The sequence below is a fragment of the Stegostoma tigrinum genome, chromosome 5, assembly GCF_030684315.1.
Source record: "Stegostoma tigrinum isolate sSteTig4 chromosome 5, sSteTig4.hap1, whole genome shotgun sequence".
Classification (NCBI taxonomy): domain Eukaryota; kingdom Metazoa; phylum Chordata; class Chondrichthyes; order Orectolobiformes; family Stegostomatidae; genus Stegostoma; species Stegostoma tigrinum.
The window spans coordinates 100,438,341-100,456,189 of NC_081358.1; the positions used below are offsets into that span (position 1 = coordinate 100,438,341).

The 17,849-nt window shown below is 39.8% G+C and overlaps 1 protein-coding gene across 1 annotated transcript in view; it reads left to right on the forward strand.

Annotated features, from left to right (window-relative positions):
* Nucleotides 1-17,849, forward strand: part of rhpn1 (rhophilin, Rho GTPase binding protein 1) — a 108,985-nt gene that overhangs the window by 74,051 nt on the left and 17,085 nt on the right. Inside the window, exons 7-11 of the mRNA XM_048529617.2 lie at nucleotides 1,058-1,224; nucleotides 6,143-6,330; nucleotides 7,193-7,349; nucleotides 11,764-11,883; nucleotides 17,598-17,792. Of these exons, the coding sequence (XP_048385574.2) occupies nucleotides 1,058-1,224; nucleotides 6,143-6,330; nucleotides 7,193-7,349; nucleotides 11,764-11,883; nucleotides 17,598-17,792 (827 nt within the window). The remainder of the gene's footprint in view (nucleotides 1-1,057; nucleotides 1,225-6,142; nucleotides 6,331-7,192; nucleotides 7,350-11,763; nucleotides 11,884-17,597; nucleotides 17,793-17,849) is intronic.

Genomic DNA, 17,849 nt, shown 5'->3' on the forward strand with positions numbered 1-17,849 from the left:
AGTGACTACTTCTTCATCTGTTTCTCCTCTTCCTCTTAACAATTCATCCTGCTGTACAGAGCTTCTGTATGTTCACTTATCCTGGTTCTCTCCATAATGATACTTGCTATTCTTTCGATATCTGAGAATAACTTGTTTGCACAGAAACATTATTATCAGCAATTGCCACATGCCACAATAGCCAAAAAGAAATCAATTGATATTTAATCTTGTGTTCAAATAGTTGATAATTTATTAAATAGAGCTGGTGTGGAGTCCTTTGTACTGCTTAGCGTGTGTTTAGCTGTTATGAGTTTGAGGAGGGAAATGGCTGATGTTCCAAAGTGGCGCAATTGTCATCAAATCAATGTTACAAATTTAACAACAACAAAAACAAAGTTGCTGGAAAAGCTCAGTGGGTCTGTCAGCATCTATGAAGGAAAAAGACAGAGTTAACGTTTTGGGTGCGCTGACCCTTCCTCAGAACCCTTCCTGTATTATAAATTGATTGTTGTCCTGATCTGCCTGGTCTACGTATTTTTTGGCATTGCTAGTAAATGCAATTTTATGCCTATTCAGCATGCCCCCTGTATACCAAGCGAAAACTTAGTGAGGTGTCAGTGAAAGAATGTGGTAATGTGACAGTATCAACTCCGATCATCCGGATCCTGTTATTAAATCACCATATTGAGCAATAATGTACTTAGATACAGGGTATTGCAGAGGTAGTCCTAAATGTAATGTTTTCATCTACTTTTAGTAGAATTAACATAACCTAGAAAATGCCTAAGGCAGATCAAAACAGAAGCCCTACTTTTTAGCATTACTACAGGTTTACAGTTCAATGATATCAACTAATCAAATGATTTATTTAGAGAAAAAACAAATAACTACCGATACACAAAATCAGAAGCAAGAACAGAAATTGCTAGAAAAGTTCAGCAGGTCTGGCAGCATGTTTGGAGACAAAATGGAGTTAATGTTTCGGGTCCAATGGCCCAGCTTCAGAACTCTTGATTTATTAATCCATTTATTAATTTAATTTAATGTCTTTTCTCCTTCCCCACCTCCTTGACAGGTATGACTCGCTGACTGGTGTTCCTTCTTATCAGCGGGCTCTGGCTTTTGAAAAGGGAAGCATTCTGTTCAACATTGGAGCACTATATACGCAGATTGGGGCACGGCAGGACCGGACCACTGAGGAAGGAATTAATCATGCCATTGATGCCTTCCAAAAGGCAGCAGGTGGGTTTTCATTGGTGGGTGGAATAATTATTTATATTTGATTAACCGTATGTGCAAATGAAATGAAGATCTTAATGAAATGCTTTATTCTGATCAACGTGCAATGATTTCTATTAAGATATACAGATGCTACAACAGAATGATACAGTACTTAAAAATCTGTATTGTAATTTCAGAATCCTTTATCCTAACTCTCTAAAGTAAAGCTTATTTTGTTTGGTGTTGGCACTTGACCTCAAAAGAACAGTTTGTTTTTAGACCCTGAAATTTGTTAGATCCACATGTTTTGCTTTATATTTTGCATTTACTTTGAGAATTTTCTATTGTGGCATTGGCTGGAATATGCTGATAGCCATTGGAAATCATTGAAGTAGCACAGACTGGAGTTGCTAGTCGAGGCAGTGGAATCCTTGAAGCAGGTGATTCCGTGGGAATTAGCCAAAAAATTGACTTTTCCCAATAGCAATTTCCCTGTGCTTCAATTCCTACAACAATGTCAATGAAGATCATATAAATCAGGATTAAGCTTAATAGCCATACAGGGGGGAAAAAAAGGTTACAAATCTAGTCTAACTCTTGCATAACTATTAAACTGGCTGTTAGTTTATCACTGACTTCCCAACTTCACCTCCACATTCTCCCACCCCTATTAGATCCTGAACATATTGGAGCCACACAAATCCCTCCACTTCTTTCCACAGCTCGACCTAACCCAACTGGATCCTAACCTATTCTACAGGAGCCAAACGCCCAACCTGACCCAGTGCTGCTGGATCTACCATTCTCCTGCTAAGCACAACCTGACCTGCTGGAACTGAGACACTTTTTTTCAATCTGGCCTGATCCAACCGGTCCCCTGCTTACCCTAAGACGTAACCCCGTACCTACAAACCTAGATAATACAGCGTGGAGCTGGAGGAATGTGGCAGGCCAGGCAGCATCGGAGGAGCAGGAAAGTTGACATTTTGGGCCGGGATCCTCCTTCAGAAATGGGGGAGCGGGAAGGGAGCTGGGAAATAAATAGAAAGGAGGAGTGGGGCTGGGGTAGGTCAGTGGGATGGTGAAAGGTGAATGCAGATAGGGAGTGGTGGGGTTTGGTCAGTGGGATGGGTGGATCGGATAGGTGGGAGAAAAGATGGACAGGTTGGTCAGATAGAGAGGAGAAAAAGCACTGGTTGAGGGTGTGGATCCTGCGCAGAATGAAATACAGAAGGAGCCCTTTGCAGGTCTGGGAGAGGGAGGCTTTAAGCTGGGATAAGATTGACTATAGCACCAGAAGATGCCGACGCATTGCTGACACTAATCCCCACCACTGCCCACCTGCATTCACCTATCACCGTCCCACCTGCATTCTTCAGCCCCACATCTTCTCTCTTTATTTACTTCCCAGCTCACTTTACCCTCCCCATTTCTGAAGAGTCCCAATCCGAAACATTGGTTTTCCTGCTCCTCTGCTGCATGGCCTGTTGTGTTCCTCCAGCTCCACAGTGTACTGTTTCTGACTCCAACATCTGCAGTTCTTCTTTCTCTGACCTACAAACCGAGTACCTTTTGGAAGCTTTAACTCCTGAAATAGGGCAGCAATTGTCCTTTTGATAAAGAAAAGGTGTATCTCGACCTTCAAATATTACTGCTTCGTTGATTAAATTTCTCCCAAGTTATCACCAATGGATGCATTTTGGACAGTCCAGATTCAAAATCAAAGTTTCTTTGACAAACGAGTTGGTAATTTTAAACAGGATCACTGCCAGTCAAATGTTTTACAACAGTATTCACAATATCTCTGCCATTAAATTACCAGTTGAGCCTTTGGCAAGCTGCTATGAAATGGCACTAGTGAGAAGAAAAACGTTGGATGAGTATGTCCACTAAGATCTAGGTCAGGAGCAGAAGTGTTAGCCCTGGCCAAGGCCTTACTTCCTAAACAAAAGAGCGTAAATTTGATCATGAACTTGCCAGAGTGTCCTAGATATCTACAGCAGAGAAAAAGGCCCTTCGTACCATCACATTTATGTCAGTCAGAAATAACCATCTAGTTATTCTAATCCCATTTTCCAACACTTGGTCTGGTGCCTTTATGGCCTGGCATTTTAAGTGCGCATCTAAATACTACTTAATGTTATGAAAGTTTCTGGCTGTACCACCGATACAGGCAATTGTTCCAGATTCCCACCACCATCTGGGTGAAAACATTTTTCCTCCCCTCTCTAAACCTTCTGCTTACCTTAAATCTACGCCCTGGTCATTGTCCCTCACTATTTAGAATTGGCTTATCATCAACTTCAAATGTTAGTACTTTACTTCCTCTTAGCAAAGTGACAATCAAGATACAAAGTATAGCAAGCTCTTCCATTTTCTTCAAACTGGAGACTAGTTGGTCTCCCTAGTTTTGCAGTGGGCAGGAGCCAATTGATATTTTCTGTGTAACCTATTCAGAGATGTTATGACGCACTTTGGAACAGGTCAAACGTGAACCTGGATTATCTGGCCGAGAGGTAGGGTCACTGCCAAAATAGCCCTGCCAGGTTTCCCAGGGTAGTAATTTCACCTGCAGCTGCTTTTCCAAGGTAAACATGACCTTGGCTTTCTGCTCAAGGAAATCACTTAGAAAAATATTTTCTGGTCCATTGGGTTAGTGGTCAGTATTAAAGGCGGTTATTGTAATGTGGTTCAGTTGTAATTTAGGACCAAGGTAAAATATTCTCATTTTTTCTTTTAACGTTTCTATTGCTGTACTGACTTGAGACATATTGAATCATAGAATCCCAATATTGTAGAAACAGGCCATTCGGCCCATCAAGTCCACACTGACCCCCTGAAGAACATCCCAAGCAGTTCGACCCTCCCATCCTACCTCTGTGACCCTAAATTTCTCATGGCAAGCCCACCTAGCCTGAACATCACTGGACACCGAGCAATTTAGCATGACCACTCCACCTCTTCGGACTGTTGGAGGAAACCGTAGCACCTGGAGAAATCCCATGCAAACATAGGAAAACATACAAACTCCACACACTTGCCCAAGGGTGGAATTGAACCCAGGCCCCTGATCCTGTGAGGCAGCAGTGCTGACCACAGAGTCACCATGCAGCACCAAAATTGAATTCCAGTTTTACCTTCTACCATGGGTGGGATTTGAACCCATGTCCATAGAATAACATAACCTCTTAAGGCAGCATGGTGGCTCAGTGGTTAGCACTGCAGCCTCACAGCGCCAGGGACCCGGGTTCGATTCCAGCCTCGGGCAACTGTCTGTGTGGAGTTTGCACATTCTCCCCATGTCTGCGTGGGTTTTCTCCGGGTGCTCCGGTTTCCTCCCACAGTCCAAGGATGTGCAGGCTAGGTGAATTGGCCATGTTAAATTGCCCATAGTGTTCAGGGGTGTGTGGGTTATACAGGGATGGGTCTCTGTGGGATGCTGCAAGAGGTAGTGTGGACTTATTGGGCCGAAGGGCCTGTTTCCACACTGTAGGGAATCTAATCACTACACCAAAGCCTCTCCACATATGTCTTTTACATTTCGCAGATCTCCTGTTATAGAAGTGCTTGACAAAAGAGCTTCCTGTACATGACATCAGTTGTGCATCATTAAAAGTGGAATTTGGCCCCCCAGGAGGTCTCTCACAAGTTACTGTGTTTTTGCTTCTCTGCACTAGCTATTTGCCAACAGCACCCACTGTAGCTAATTTAAACTGAAATTTGTGCTGCCATCACAAACACTTTCATAGTAGGACATTCAGATGCATTTGAATTAAATGATGTCTTCAAGCCTTGACAAGAAGTACATCTTAAACTTATGATGAGATCTAATCATCAATAATGGAAAGGGAAACTTGATCTTACTACTTAAAAACAAAATTTAATTCTCTACTCTTGTCGAGTGTCAGTAGCATTCTCGCCTCTGAGTCAAAAGATTGAGAGTTCAGGTGCCACTCTAGGACATGAGCATATAATCAAAGCCATCTTTCCAGTGCAGTACTGAGGTAGTGCTGTACTGTTGGTGGTGTGTTTTATTTGGATGAAGTTGTTAAGCTGAAACCGCGTTTTCCTTCTAGGGTGGAAACAAATGGTAACGCAACACTATTTTTGAAGTAGGGGAGACATTTTTTTGAAGTAATGTTAGAATCCCAAAAGTATTTCATGTTTGAGGGAGTGAAGGTACTTGCTGCACAAATTCTTTAGTCTACTTCCTACATTACCATTGTGACTGAGTTGTCTGAGCTCCAGTTATAAAAATACCAGTTCAAGCCACCTTCATTACTTAAGTAACTACAGCTGTTCCACAGTATACCCTCGCTTAGGGCTGAGACCCCAAATTTAAACATTGACTTTTAGTTAAATATTAACTCAAATTTGTTTGTATTTACATTTTAAGGTTTTTAAAAAGGGTAGGTGCGTTGAGCGAATCTCAATCTCCTACAGCCCATTGAAGTCAGATTTAGTCTTTATGGAAATAGTTTTTTGAACAGGCATGCTTTGACAGGGACCATGGGATCTATATTGGGAAAATAGATTGATGCTTAAAGGGAGGCATGAGAGCCGACAACCAGTTAATATTTGCTGATGAGTTGAGTAGCCAACTCCTGTGCTAAAAATGTATGTAGTTCTTTTGATTAAGGACAAAGTTCTCTTGCTGATCTGTGCACTTACACCACCAAAGACAATATAGTTTAACTGGTAAGTTATCTCATTAGTTGCACGTAGCACCTTGAGGTATGTCACTTGTACACATAAAAGTGACTCATTTCCAAAGTACTTAATTGGATTTGAAGCATTTCGGGGCATGATTGATGAAAGTTATATTAATGTAGGTTGTAGAAGGCACTTTTTTCCCCTCCACGGATCAGCTATCATATTGTAAGCACTACTTATGTTGTGTCCTATAATTATAATGCTAATATATCCTGTTCAACTTCAGGTGCATTGAACTACTTAAAAGAAAACTTCTTCAACGCACCAAGCCTCGATATGAGCACTCCATCCCTCAACATGTTAGTCCGTTTGATGATTGCCCAAGTACAGGAATGCGTCTTTGAAAAAGTTGTTGTGGCGGGAGTTAAGGATGAGTTCTTAACAAAGCTACAGTGTGCACAGGAAGCTGCAAGGGTAAGAGATGAAAAATAATATTTGCAGAGACGTATCCCTTCTTATACTGTCTATACTTGTATTGGCACTAACATTTGCCATCACCGTGAATGAATTGCAAAAGAATCAATGACAACCTATTAAAAGTGACTTGAGAGTAAATGTGGTTAAAATAGTTTCTCAATGACCAGTGTGGACTGAAGGGGCTTTTCCCATACAGCAAAATATCTGACTGTATTACTTATTAAACAGGTCAATAAGTAATTGTCCTGTACCTTTTCAAAGATCTTAATTGATTTAAGAAGTGTTTTGCATATGCCTTATTTGTTTGATCAAAGAATGGGACTTCAAATGGCGACAATGCAATTGGACACTTTTAAAATGTATTCAGTGAGTCATATGTCTAATTTATAATGAAATTCCTAATTTATTGGATTGATTCTATTTTGCTGGTGCTCCCAGCTCGTAATATGCATGCCACATGATCGGCAGCAACTATCACCACTGCTGTCATCGTCCTCTGGAAGTCCTAAAAATTTAAAAATTCAAATGCAAAGGTAATTCCCGTCAAATCCAATATCGTTCTTAAATGTGCTCCGAGGGTGCTGCTTGGCCTGCTGTGTTCATCCAGCTCCATACTTTGTTATCTTCGGATTCTCCAGCATCTGTGGTTCCCACTATCTCTGATCGTTCTTAAATGTATTTTCCAGTAGCTTGATAATCAGAAGCAGAAACCTCAGATGCAGCTTATTTTGCTATTTTTATGCATTATTCACCCCCTTAGCATGAAGTTTCTGAAGCTAATTGCATTACACTATAGCATTACCAGAAGAAATGTAGATTTGGTTTTGCTGTCCTGAATCATTATTTTACTGTTGTTTAGGTGGCAGATGTATACTCCTTGGTCTATCAGACAATGATACAACCCCCAGTGAAAAACTATGTTCCATTCTCTTGGACAACCATGGTTCAGGTGAAATCTGAGTATTTCAAGGCAGTTTCACACTATTACGCAGCAATCGCACTCTGCGACCATATCAGTAAGTATTGTGACAAAATCTGATATAGTTTTTTTATGATTTACTATGTAACTTTAAAGCTTACTACATAAGTTTATAATTGTTCATGTAAGGGGGAGGTGATGGCCTAGTGGTACTATCGCTGGACTGCTAATCCAGCGACCTAGATAATGTTCTGGCTGCCTGGGTTAAAATCCCACCGTGGTAAAATTTGAATTCAATAAATATCTGGAATTAAGATTCTAATGATGACCATGAATCCATTGTTAATTGTTGGAAAAACCTATTGGGCTCACTAATCCCTTTAGGGAAGGAAACTGCCATTCTTACCAGGTCTGGCCTACATGTGATTCCAGACCCGCAACAATGTAGTTGACTCTTCGGGATGGTCAATAAATGCTACCTGACCAGTGACGCCCTCATCCTGTGAATGTAAAAAGTTGGGGCACAGATTTGTTGAGGTGTTGTTTATAATCTTCCAAAATTCCTTCGATTTTTGAATGTTTCCAGTGGATTGGAAAATCATGTACTACACATAAAAGAAGGGAGGCAGGAAGCAGAAGGCTATAAGCTAGTTAACCTTACACCTGTCTTAGGGAAATTGCTAGAATCAATTATTGTGGGTATAGCAGAATGCTCAGAAAATAATTGTGATCTGGCAGAGTCGGTATGGTTTTGAGAAATTGTGTTTAATTAGTTATAACCTTAAAAACAAGGGGCATCACTTTTAAGGTTGAGATGAAGAGGATATTTTTCTGAGTGTTGTGAGTCTTAGCCTTAAAAGTATTCAGTGACTTCATTTGCAACACTTTTTGGGGAAAGAATGCCAACATTTGATAGATTCTTGACCCTTCAAAGATGTCATAGGTTATCGGAGAGAAATCTGGATTTAAGGCCATAATTGGACCAACCATAAACTCCTTAAAATAGCAGAGCAGGCTGGAGGGCCAAACAGCCTGTTCCTATTCATAAATACATACAAAAGTATGAATTATAAGAGTCATTCTACATGCTGCAAGTGCACTTGGGAGTGCTATAATTTCAAGTTTCTAAATTTGGAAGGAAGTCCACTTAATTAGGATTCTTTCAAGTTTTTTTTATCAATGCTACACACCTACATGGTGCAGATAGAGTAACTTTGGAATAGACTAAGGTCACGGGGCCGTCTCCAATGTAATACAAGCTAGAAAGTATTTGAAGCATGAGTGAGAAGGGGCAATGTATTTAGTCACTGTTGTAATAATCTTCTACCCTCTACCTACTCTGCTGTCAGGCATGACAGTTACAAGAAGTACTGAGAAGCCGTTTAAAGTAAAGTTCAAATTGCTAATTTATTGATGGGATTTGAACAATACAGCAGAATATTACAAGAAACCATACATTCAATCATCCAGTAATCAGTTACTTCCTGCTAACTTATGCCTCGGTATCAGACCAAGCTGCCCTGACTTAAGCGTAGAATCACCTCTTGGAACAATCATTATACCCTTTCTTCTTAATAAAGGGGAGGCTGTTTCTTTGACAAGATTATACTGGTATATCAAAATATGCTTTCAGTTACAACTTTTTAATGGGGCATATAATTCTTCAAACCATTGTATTAAAAGCTTCTTCAACCAATAGCTTATTTTTAAACCAGTTTGGTAGTTTACATTCATCTATTGCTTATTTTCTCTCGATTATGGCTGACACTGGTTACGGCACCATTTATTGCCTATCATTAATTAACCTTGAGAAGGTTGCATGACTTTGAGAATCTTTATCTGTATCAGTTACTCATCTTACCTGATAGTGCACATGTGTGCGTATTATGACCGCGGTTCAAGTGAACAATCCAAGAATTTTAGATTAGTGACTTCTACAAATTATCACTTGGAGAATGAAAAAACTATTTATTTGACAAAGTATACAAACGAAACTTGTCTTCTAGTTCATCTGTGTTCCAGAAGGAGATATCACCAATGAATGTCAGTTTGTGTTTGTCTTTTATGCAGCTTTCAAAATGCCCAAAACAACAACTGAGTTGGTGTTGTTTAAAAAAAAAAGTCAATTCCAGACAAGGATGGGCTTGATCTTAACTGATTCAGTAGAAGTGAGTCCATACCTTGCTTTCCTGACCTGATTGTTGATGTTATATGGATGTGCATCTCCATTTCCCTAAAATTTCTATGGAGTTGAGCCAGCTTCCTACGGATTTGTGGCTCATTACCCTTCAGGGGACTGGTGTACCATGAACTGGATGCAGAAACCTTTCAAAACATGATTTCAAGAAACTTTGCCCATGCCAGCTCCTGTCCCCAACTCATTCCCAGAGGGTCCTCACAGCAGCTTCAGACCACCTCATCTAATATGTATACTGTATACAGAAATGATAAGCCCTATGGATAGGAATACTTGAAAACCAGCTATCTGAAATTTAAAATAAATGACTGCTTCAAGATCCTCATAAAAGAATCTTCCAATCAACCAGACATTTACGGTAGTAATAAAGTATAATCACTTGGTAGCTCTTTGTTTTGTGTAAATAAACATTCCACTGGTGACAAATAGATAATCAAATCAGAAGCTTATTAAATTATCAACCAAGGAATTGAAACAGATGCACTAAAAGGAAAAGTTTATTTGATAGCTTTACAAGCATTTTCTTTCTGTGATCGAATTTGTTACAGCCTCTTTATTCACATGAGATGTAATGCGTCATACTTTCTGTTGTTGATACCTTAAAGGTCCGATTGATTTGGCACTTGTATAGGGTTGCTGCAATAGCAACTTCTTAAAGGAAAATTTGATTTTTTTTAAGCACTTCTCCTCATGCTATTATTGCGATTGGGGTCACTTGTTCTGAACAGAGTTTATATTGGATAAATGGGTATGAAAGTGATATGAATTGGCTTTGAGGGTTTTGAATCTTCGGGGTATGCGGGGGCATGAGTTGGCATAGTTGGGGCAATTGGAAATGGGCAAGGGCATGTGAAGGCTTGAGAACTTAATATTTGACAAAATAACTGGGATCAAGTCACAGAGATCCTATGGCAAGTCTTTTCAACAGCCTGCCTTAAAGCACTTGACAACTGCTTTTGCAGTCTCTGATCTGTGTGCGGGGATGCAAAACTGGCTGTATCTCTTGGCTGTGCACTATTATACTCAAATGAAAATGTTGCCATTTGGGAAACTGTCTCAAGAAGTAGTTGCAGTGAGACAAGTGCAGTTTCCCAACTGGAGCTACCTAAATCAGTGGTGACAATCGTGTCCTGTTTCCATGCTTTGTTTGTGGGGAAAAAGCATGAAAACACAAAACCCAGTGCAGCATTCAAACTTCATCAAACTTCTGAGCTGATATTAATATGAAGCAAAGCTTTTACTTGTTTTATTTTACAACTTCATCTGCTTGTTACTAAACATTCCAAACTTTTAGCTGTTGTAGACCAATGCCTCTGGAATTTGCAGTGGATGAAACCATGCTACGGTTGCATTCTGCACGTGGATTAGATTTAATTTAATGTACCATTTAATGCCATGCCACTGGATTGAATAGTTTCTGCAAGCCTTGACAAATTTTCATTCAAATAATGTTACGTGCCTTGTATTATTCATCTGGTCACTCTGACATGCAGGACTTGCCAGGCTTCTGATTTATGGATAATGTTGTTGTCACTATGACATAATCATTGAGTAAATTAGGAGATATTATTGATTTTACAGGTACTATGTAATATTTATATTTTGTAGAATCCATACAGTATGGAAAGAGGACATTCGGCCCATCAAGCCTGTATCAACATTCTGAAGAGCATCCCACCCAGATCCAGCATTCTTCCCTATCCCCATTACCTTGCAGTTACCACGGCTAATTTACCTAGCCTTCACGTCTCTGGATACTGTGGGGCAATTTATCATGGCCAGTCCACCTAAACTGCATATCTTTGGACTGTGGGAAGAAACCAGAGCACCTAGTGAAACCCACACCGTCAGTCACCGAAGGCTAGAATCAAATACAGGTCCCTGGCAGGTGTGAGGCAGCAGTGCCAACCACTGAGCCACACTGCTGCTCGTGACCCAAGTTCCCAAGCTTTTTGTCCTGGGAACTAAAGTACTTTAGGTACTGTAATGATTAATAGATACTTGCTTTATTAACCTAGAGCCAAGAACCATGCCAATCAGAAAATGACTTTCAAATTTACATGCAGGTAATGTTGCAGAGGTGGAGAAAGGTAGCCTTGGTGTTGCAGTGGATGTAGTTCTGAAAAATTTTGCTAACTCTTAAACAGAATGCTGAGATGCTTGCCACTCGGTCTAAGTTGACAGTTATTAAGTAAACATGCATACATATTTCCTGACCGGTGAAATCTCTAAGTTGCATGTTACAAGGAGAATTTGAGTAAGAAAAGGACAGTTTGAACGCAATATTATTTGAATGCAATATATTTTTTTTCAGTGGGCCCTGACGAGGAGGAAAGTGAGCAAGTAAAGGCCCTTCAGCAGCTTCATGTGACGATGCCTGAGGGTCCATCATTAATCACAGTACTGAAAGATAAAGAAGAGCGACGCAAATTAGGTATGCATTGGCAATGATAAAATATTTCACTTTCTTTTGAATAAGTTAATGCTGTCTCACCTACCTCTAAACAACATAGACAATGGGAAAATCTGAGATTCTTGCTGTTGAGAAAAAATGTCCAACTCCCTGCTTAAGGTTTCAACACTTATTTGGGAACCTTGCTAGTGAGTGGCCTATTTACATGCATTAACAGCTCACTATTACCTATATGTCGCTTGTTGAAGGTGAAGGAAATCGTAGAGATGCAGAGAGAGATTTCATCAAAAAATGCACATTTGAAATTAAAGGTGATAAGAAGTTAATGTAGGTAGTATTGATGACAGTATATAGGTGACGATATTTTAAGAAACTGAACTTTCCAAGATAGCGGATAGGAAGGCCAGCTTGTACAGATGAGAATGTTTTTGCGTGTTGCTTGCAAAAATGTAGGGTTTCTAAAGCAATGACCTCAGGTGATGGTGGAACCAGACGTGTTCTTTATATGTGTTTTGTTTTTATTGTATGTTCAGCATCTGATTGGACTAATTAGTTTAGCATTTATCTTGGGGAGGAGGCTGGCATATTAAAGAGAAATACATTTTAAAAACAAACAGATTGAGCAGGACTTCATGAAGGGGAAAATTATGCCTGACTAATTCATTAAAGGTTCTTTGAGGAGTTTAAAAGCAAGATAGATAAAGGTGAACTAATATATGTGAATTATTTCAATTTCTAAAAGGTGTTTGAAATATATCACCTGCAAAGCTACTAAATAAAATTAGAGGCTGTGAAGTTGAGGGTTATAGATTAACATAGAGGAATGGCTAAACAAGGGATAAAGACAGCATTTTAAGTATTGCAATAACAAGGTGTAGAGCTAGATGAACACAGCAGTGTGAGCAGGAAAGCTGACATTTCGGGCCTAGACCCTTCTTTCTGAAGAAGGGTCTAGGCCCGAAACGTCAGCCTTCCTGCTCCTAAGATGCTGCTTGGCCTGCTGTGTTCATCCGGCTCTACACCTTGTTATCTCGGATTCTCCAGCATCTGCAGTTCCTGCTATCTCTGAAACGACTTTAAGTATTGAAATCTCTTGCTATTGGAGAGTCACAATGATCCATGCTGGGCCCACAATAATTTGCAATATATATTAATGGCTTGAATGCCAGAATGAATGTAGTTATGCCAAGTTTATGATCACCACAGATCTGTGGGGATGCAGGTTTGTGGATGACACAAAAATAGATGGAAGGCAAGTACTGAAGGTTACAAAAAGTCTATGGAGCGATTTCAGACAGCTTTCATGGGTGGACAGAAACTTGGCAGATGAGAAATTGCGATATTATGCACTTTGGCAGGAAGATTAGAAGAATAATATAAATGCAGACAGACTGCAAAAAAACTGCAGCACCAAGGGAGTTTGTGCATGAGTCACAAAAAGCTAATATCCAAGTTTAGCAGGTAATAGGGAAAGAAAATTAATTTTTGGCCTTTATTTCAAATGAAATGGTGTATAAACATAGGGTGGCCTTGTTAAAATTATACACAACACTAATCAGGGCACATCTAAAATATTGTGAGCAGTTTTGAACCCCTTATCTAAGGAAATATTTACTGACATTGGAGGTGGTCCAGAGAAAGTTCATATGGTTGATTTCAGTATGGAAGAATTGTCTTGTGTGGAGAGGTTGAGTTGGTTAGGCTTGTACTCATTGGAGTTTAGAAGAATCAAAGGATACCTTATTGAAACTGACACTTAGGCAGCTTAATAGGGTACAGGCAGAGAGGTTATTTCCTTTGGAAAGAATCTAGGACCACAGGGCATAGCCTCACACTGACAGTTGGCCCATTTAAGACTGATGAAGAGGAATTTCTGCTCTGAGTGAAGTGAATCTGTGGAATTCTTTACTGAAGAGGGCTGTCAGGGCAGGGTTGTTAATCTATTCATGGTTGAGATAGACTTTTAATCTCGAATGGAATTGGTGTTTGAGGGAATAAGGCTGGAAAATGGAGTTGAGCAACTCGGGCATGATCTTGTTGACTGGCAGTGTAGACTCAATGCGATGAATGGCCTACTTCTGCTCCTGTGTCCTTTAGTCTAAGGTTAGAGGTTTGAAACATTAACTCAGACCGTGGACTGAGATTAAACGTCGTCTTTGGTCGAGTAAGTGGAGGCAGTACGGAGTGACCTATGGAGGGAAAGTAAACCTTGGATTGTGTTTGTAGTTGTTAACAATGATCACTTACTTTACTTCACTAGTGCATCCATTCCAGGAACATGGCATTGAGTTTAACTGAATGCTTTCTTTAATGAAGAATGGATATTTTGGGTACTTCAAGTAGTGAAGCCATTACTGCATCTTCATTTCTTTAGAAAGTGAATGGAGAGAAACAGCTGGAATGGGGGAAGAGGGAAGGAGAGAGTGGAAGAAAACCAAAATTAACCATTTAGTTTAGTTTGATTTACTTCGCCACTTCCAAAAACACTTTTTTTGTGTTTCAAGGAAAATTAGTTGCTTTGTATCATTTTGTTACTTTACATATGTAAAATAAATAAGATTATTTCATATGATATAACAAGGCATAGAGCTGGATGAACACAGCAAGCCGACCAGGATAGCTGACATTTCGGATCTGGACCCATCTTCAGAAAATGGTGATAATAGAATGGTTTTATGTTTGCTTTGTAGCAGTACAACCAAATAGTTTTAATGTTGTCTTAGGGGAATAAAAAAGACCATTGTTTCACTTAATGTGAGAATGGCATACTCGAGAGAAAGCTGTCAAAAATATAATAGGACAATGTACAAATTTCCAATTTACAACCCTCCATGCCATCTGGTATTTCCAGAATTCTCAGTATTCAGTGCCACCTACTGTGCTGAAACAAAATTACAGTACTGTTAAGATTAAAAACAAATGCTCGATTCTTCCAATCTCATTCGGAATTCCTATTTCCAGCCTGAGCCAGACAAAGTTTATCTTTGTATCTTTGCATGATTTTTTTGGGCTTGACTTCTCATGCAGGATCCACCTCAAGAGACACAAGTCATACCCGCTTAAGCAGTACTTCCTGTGTTCAAAGTAGTAAAATGTTTAAAGGACTCAAAACCACTTTGACATGCTACTGAGGGAAGCTAAGGCTAGGGCAGCAAGGAAGTGATAGGTTATAGGTGTCAGGTAAGTGGTTGGGGGTGAGGTTTCAGGAAGGCTGTCAACTTTAAAGTTAGTGAAGAGTTACATTAGGTTAACTTTTCAAACTTTTCCTGACTAACTCTTAAAGTGAGTCAGCAGGAACCGTCCAAAGTCTCCAACTCAACTCAGAATGGGAACATTTTCAGAGAGTGCCAATCAGCAATTTCCAATCATTGATCAGAAGTTCAAGTTTGAGTTATTTACCGTGTAATCATTCTGTCGTGACCTCTGAGAAGACCCAATGTGCATTTTTAAGACCATATACATTCTTCAACTATCCACAGAATGGAAAATCTGAGCCAAACAATTGACAAAGATGGCAGAATCATGTTGCAGTGGTGGTTGTCCTGACTGAGACCAAAATTGAACAGGAATTCCTCCTGGACATGGGATGCTTTTTGTGTGGCAGCTCAAAATCTATGCAGAACAATAGGGAACGGCCAGTTATTAATGGGTCTGTGTAGAAAATCACTGAACCTGCTGTTACCATTCCAGTGGTTGGTTGAGTGTTTGAGGGCCATCTATAAAGGTCACCCAGAGAAGCTTTCACTTCCTGCACCTGTCAGTTGGCTTTTACCTTCACTCCACTCCATGACGCCAATATTGCCTTCTGTGACTCTTGAGCCACTTGCCATTAGCCTTGTTTCATGTCTGTCCATGTAGAGATGCCCTAGTTTTTATCGAGTTGACCCCCAGAACTTTGGGATTGTCTCCATCACACTTGCTCGCCGTCATCCTCGTCCCTCTCTGTCTGCCATTGTTGACCTGCTGTCAATCTTCCTTGACCTGTACACTGACATACTTATCAGGGATTGACCTTACCACTGTATTCCAGCCCTTTCCGTTTGCCCCTCAACAACGCTTTTCAAGGTTGCCTTCCCTTGGCCAGATATTCCTTGATCTCCATGGACACTGCCAATCTGAACATTCAGTCTTCTCTCCACCAGTCCCACAAAGCTTCCTGTATAAGAAAAGTGGCTCATGCTCACTTCACATTCACCAGGAAGACTAGTATCTGTGCTCCACACTATCTTTAATCAGTTGTTCTTCTAAAGACATGTTTCTTGTTTGCTGCTGACTCTCAAAGGTACAATTTAATGTGGTGACTATCTATCTTAATGAATGCATAACATGTTTATGCATTAAAAATAGGTTCTTGCCACTTCTCATTGAGAGTATGACCTTTCATCCAAAGTCGGGAAGCTGACTTGTTGCCACTTGCAAACTCAAGTGCCCCCATCTATTTTTGCCTGCTCCTGGGAGCTCCACTAGAATCTCTCCACAAACTGCAGATCAGGACTTCTGATATTGAAATGTTAATGCACAATTTTGTTGCTACAGATACTGACTGAACTGTCATAACTTTCAGGGTTGTTTTTAAAGCTTTGTTCAGATTTCCTTATTACTTTGCCTGTCTAACTGAATACAATATCATTGGCAAGGCCAGATAATGAAAAATAGCTTTTTGAACATTCTCAATATTTCATTTTAAGATAGAAGTTGGCCATTCAGCCCATCAAGACCAGTCCTCCATTCACAGCTGAAATAATAATCCTTAACTCCACCTTACCCCTTTATTCCCAGTCATATATACTTACTGACATGGTCTTGACTATCATCTGTGAGTAAGGAATTCCATAAATTCACTACACACTAACAGAGGAGAATTTCGCTTCTTCTGAGTCTTAAATGAACAACTCCTTTCTCTGAGACAGTGTAGGGCCACAGGACAGTCAAGGGGAAACAATATCTCCACAACTACCCTGTCAAGCCCTCTTTAAAAACTCCTATGTTTTGATAAGGTTTCACCTCATTTCTCTAAACTCCAGTGAGTCCAAGCCCAACTTAGTGAACCTCTCCTCATAAGAAAATCTCTTCATTTCTGGAAACAACCTGGTGAACCTCGACTGGACTGCCTAGTATATGCTTCTAAATTTTATTTAGATGAACTAGTCAATAATTATGACATAATCAGAAAAATTATGGTTTGCTGAGCACTATAATATTTGAAAACTGATCTAATAGTAATTCATCAGCAATATATTTTTTTCCTCAATCTTTGGGGTTACAATTCATTGTTAGACAGTACTGTAGAATTACTCTGGTTTAATTGAGTCACTGATTTCACTTCCGCCTTTCTCTTCTCATGGTGGTATAGCTGAAACTGGGTACTTAGGACAGTGTGATGAACCTATATCCTGAAGCTCATTGTATATATTGAAAAAGAAAATGACAACAGCCCTTCTCATGTCTTCACTGAAAATACTTGTAGAATTTATACCAGGCTACTGATATTGATGTGACTACCAGCAGCCAGGTCAAGAGTGTCCAAAGCTAATTTCACTATTTCTGATCCCCCAAGTTTGAAGATGGAATTAAAATCTGTTTCAGTCAACATTTGGCACTCACTTGAGTGCATGAGGTGAGTGGACCATGTGAGCCTCACTAATGTCCTACTGGCATGCAGCTTGGTGTAAGTAATCACGGCAATAAGTGTTCTTCTACCTCTTTAACCCTAGCACCACTTTTAATTTTGATAGGGAAGGCTCATTTGAAGAAAGCAATAATTAAACATGAAGAAGCAATGAGGATTCACAGTCTTTGTAGGATTCTGAGGAAAATGGATATCCTGCAAGAGGTGCTAGCTATTGTCCACAAACGATCACTGAAAAAGTACTCTGAAATTGATCGTGAGGATGACTTTTTTGATACTATTGAAGCTCCAGAAATTCATCGTAAGTTAATATTTTTTGTAATGATGAATTGCCAATATTTGATAATCCTGCCATGTA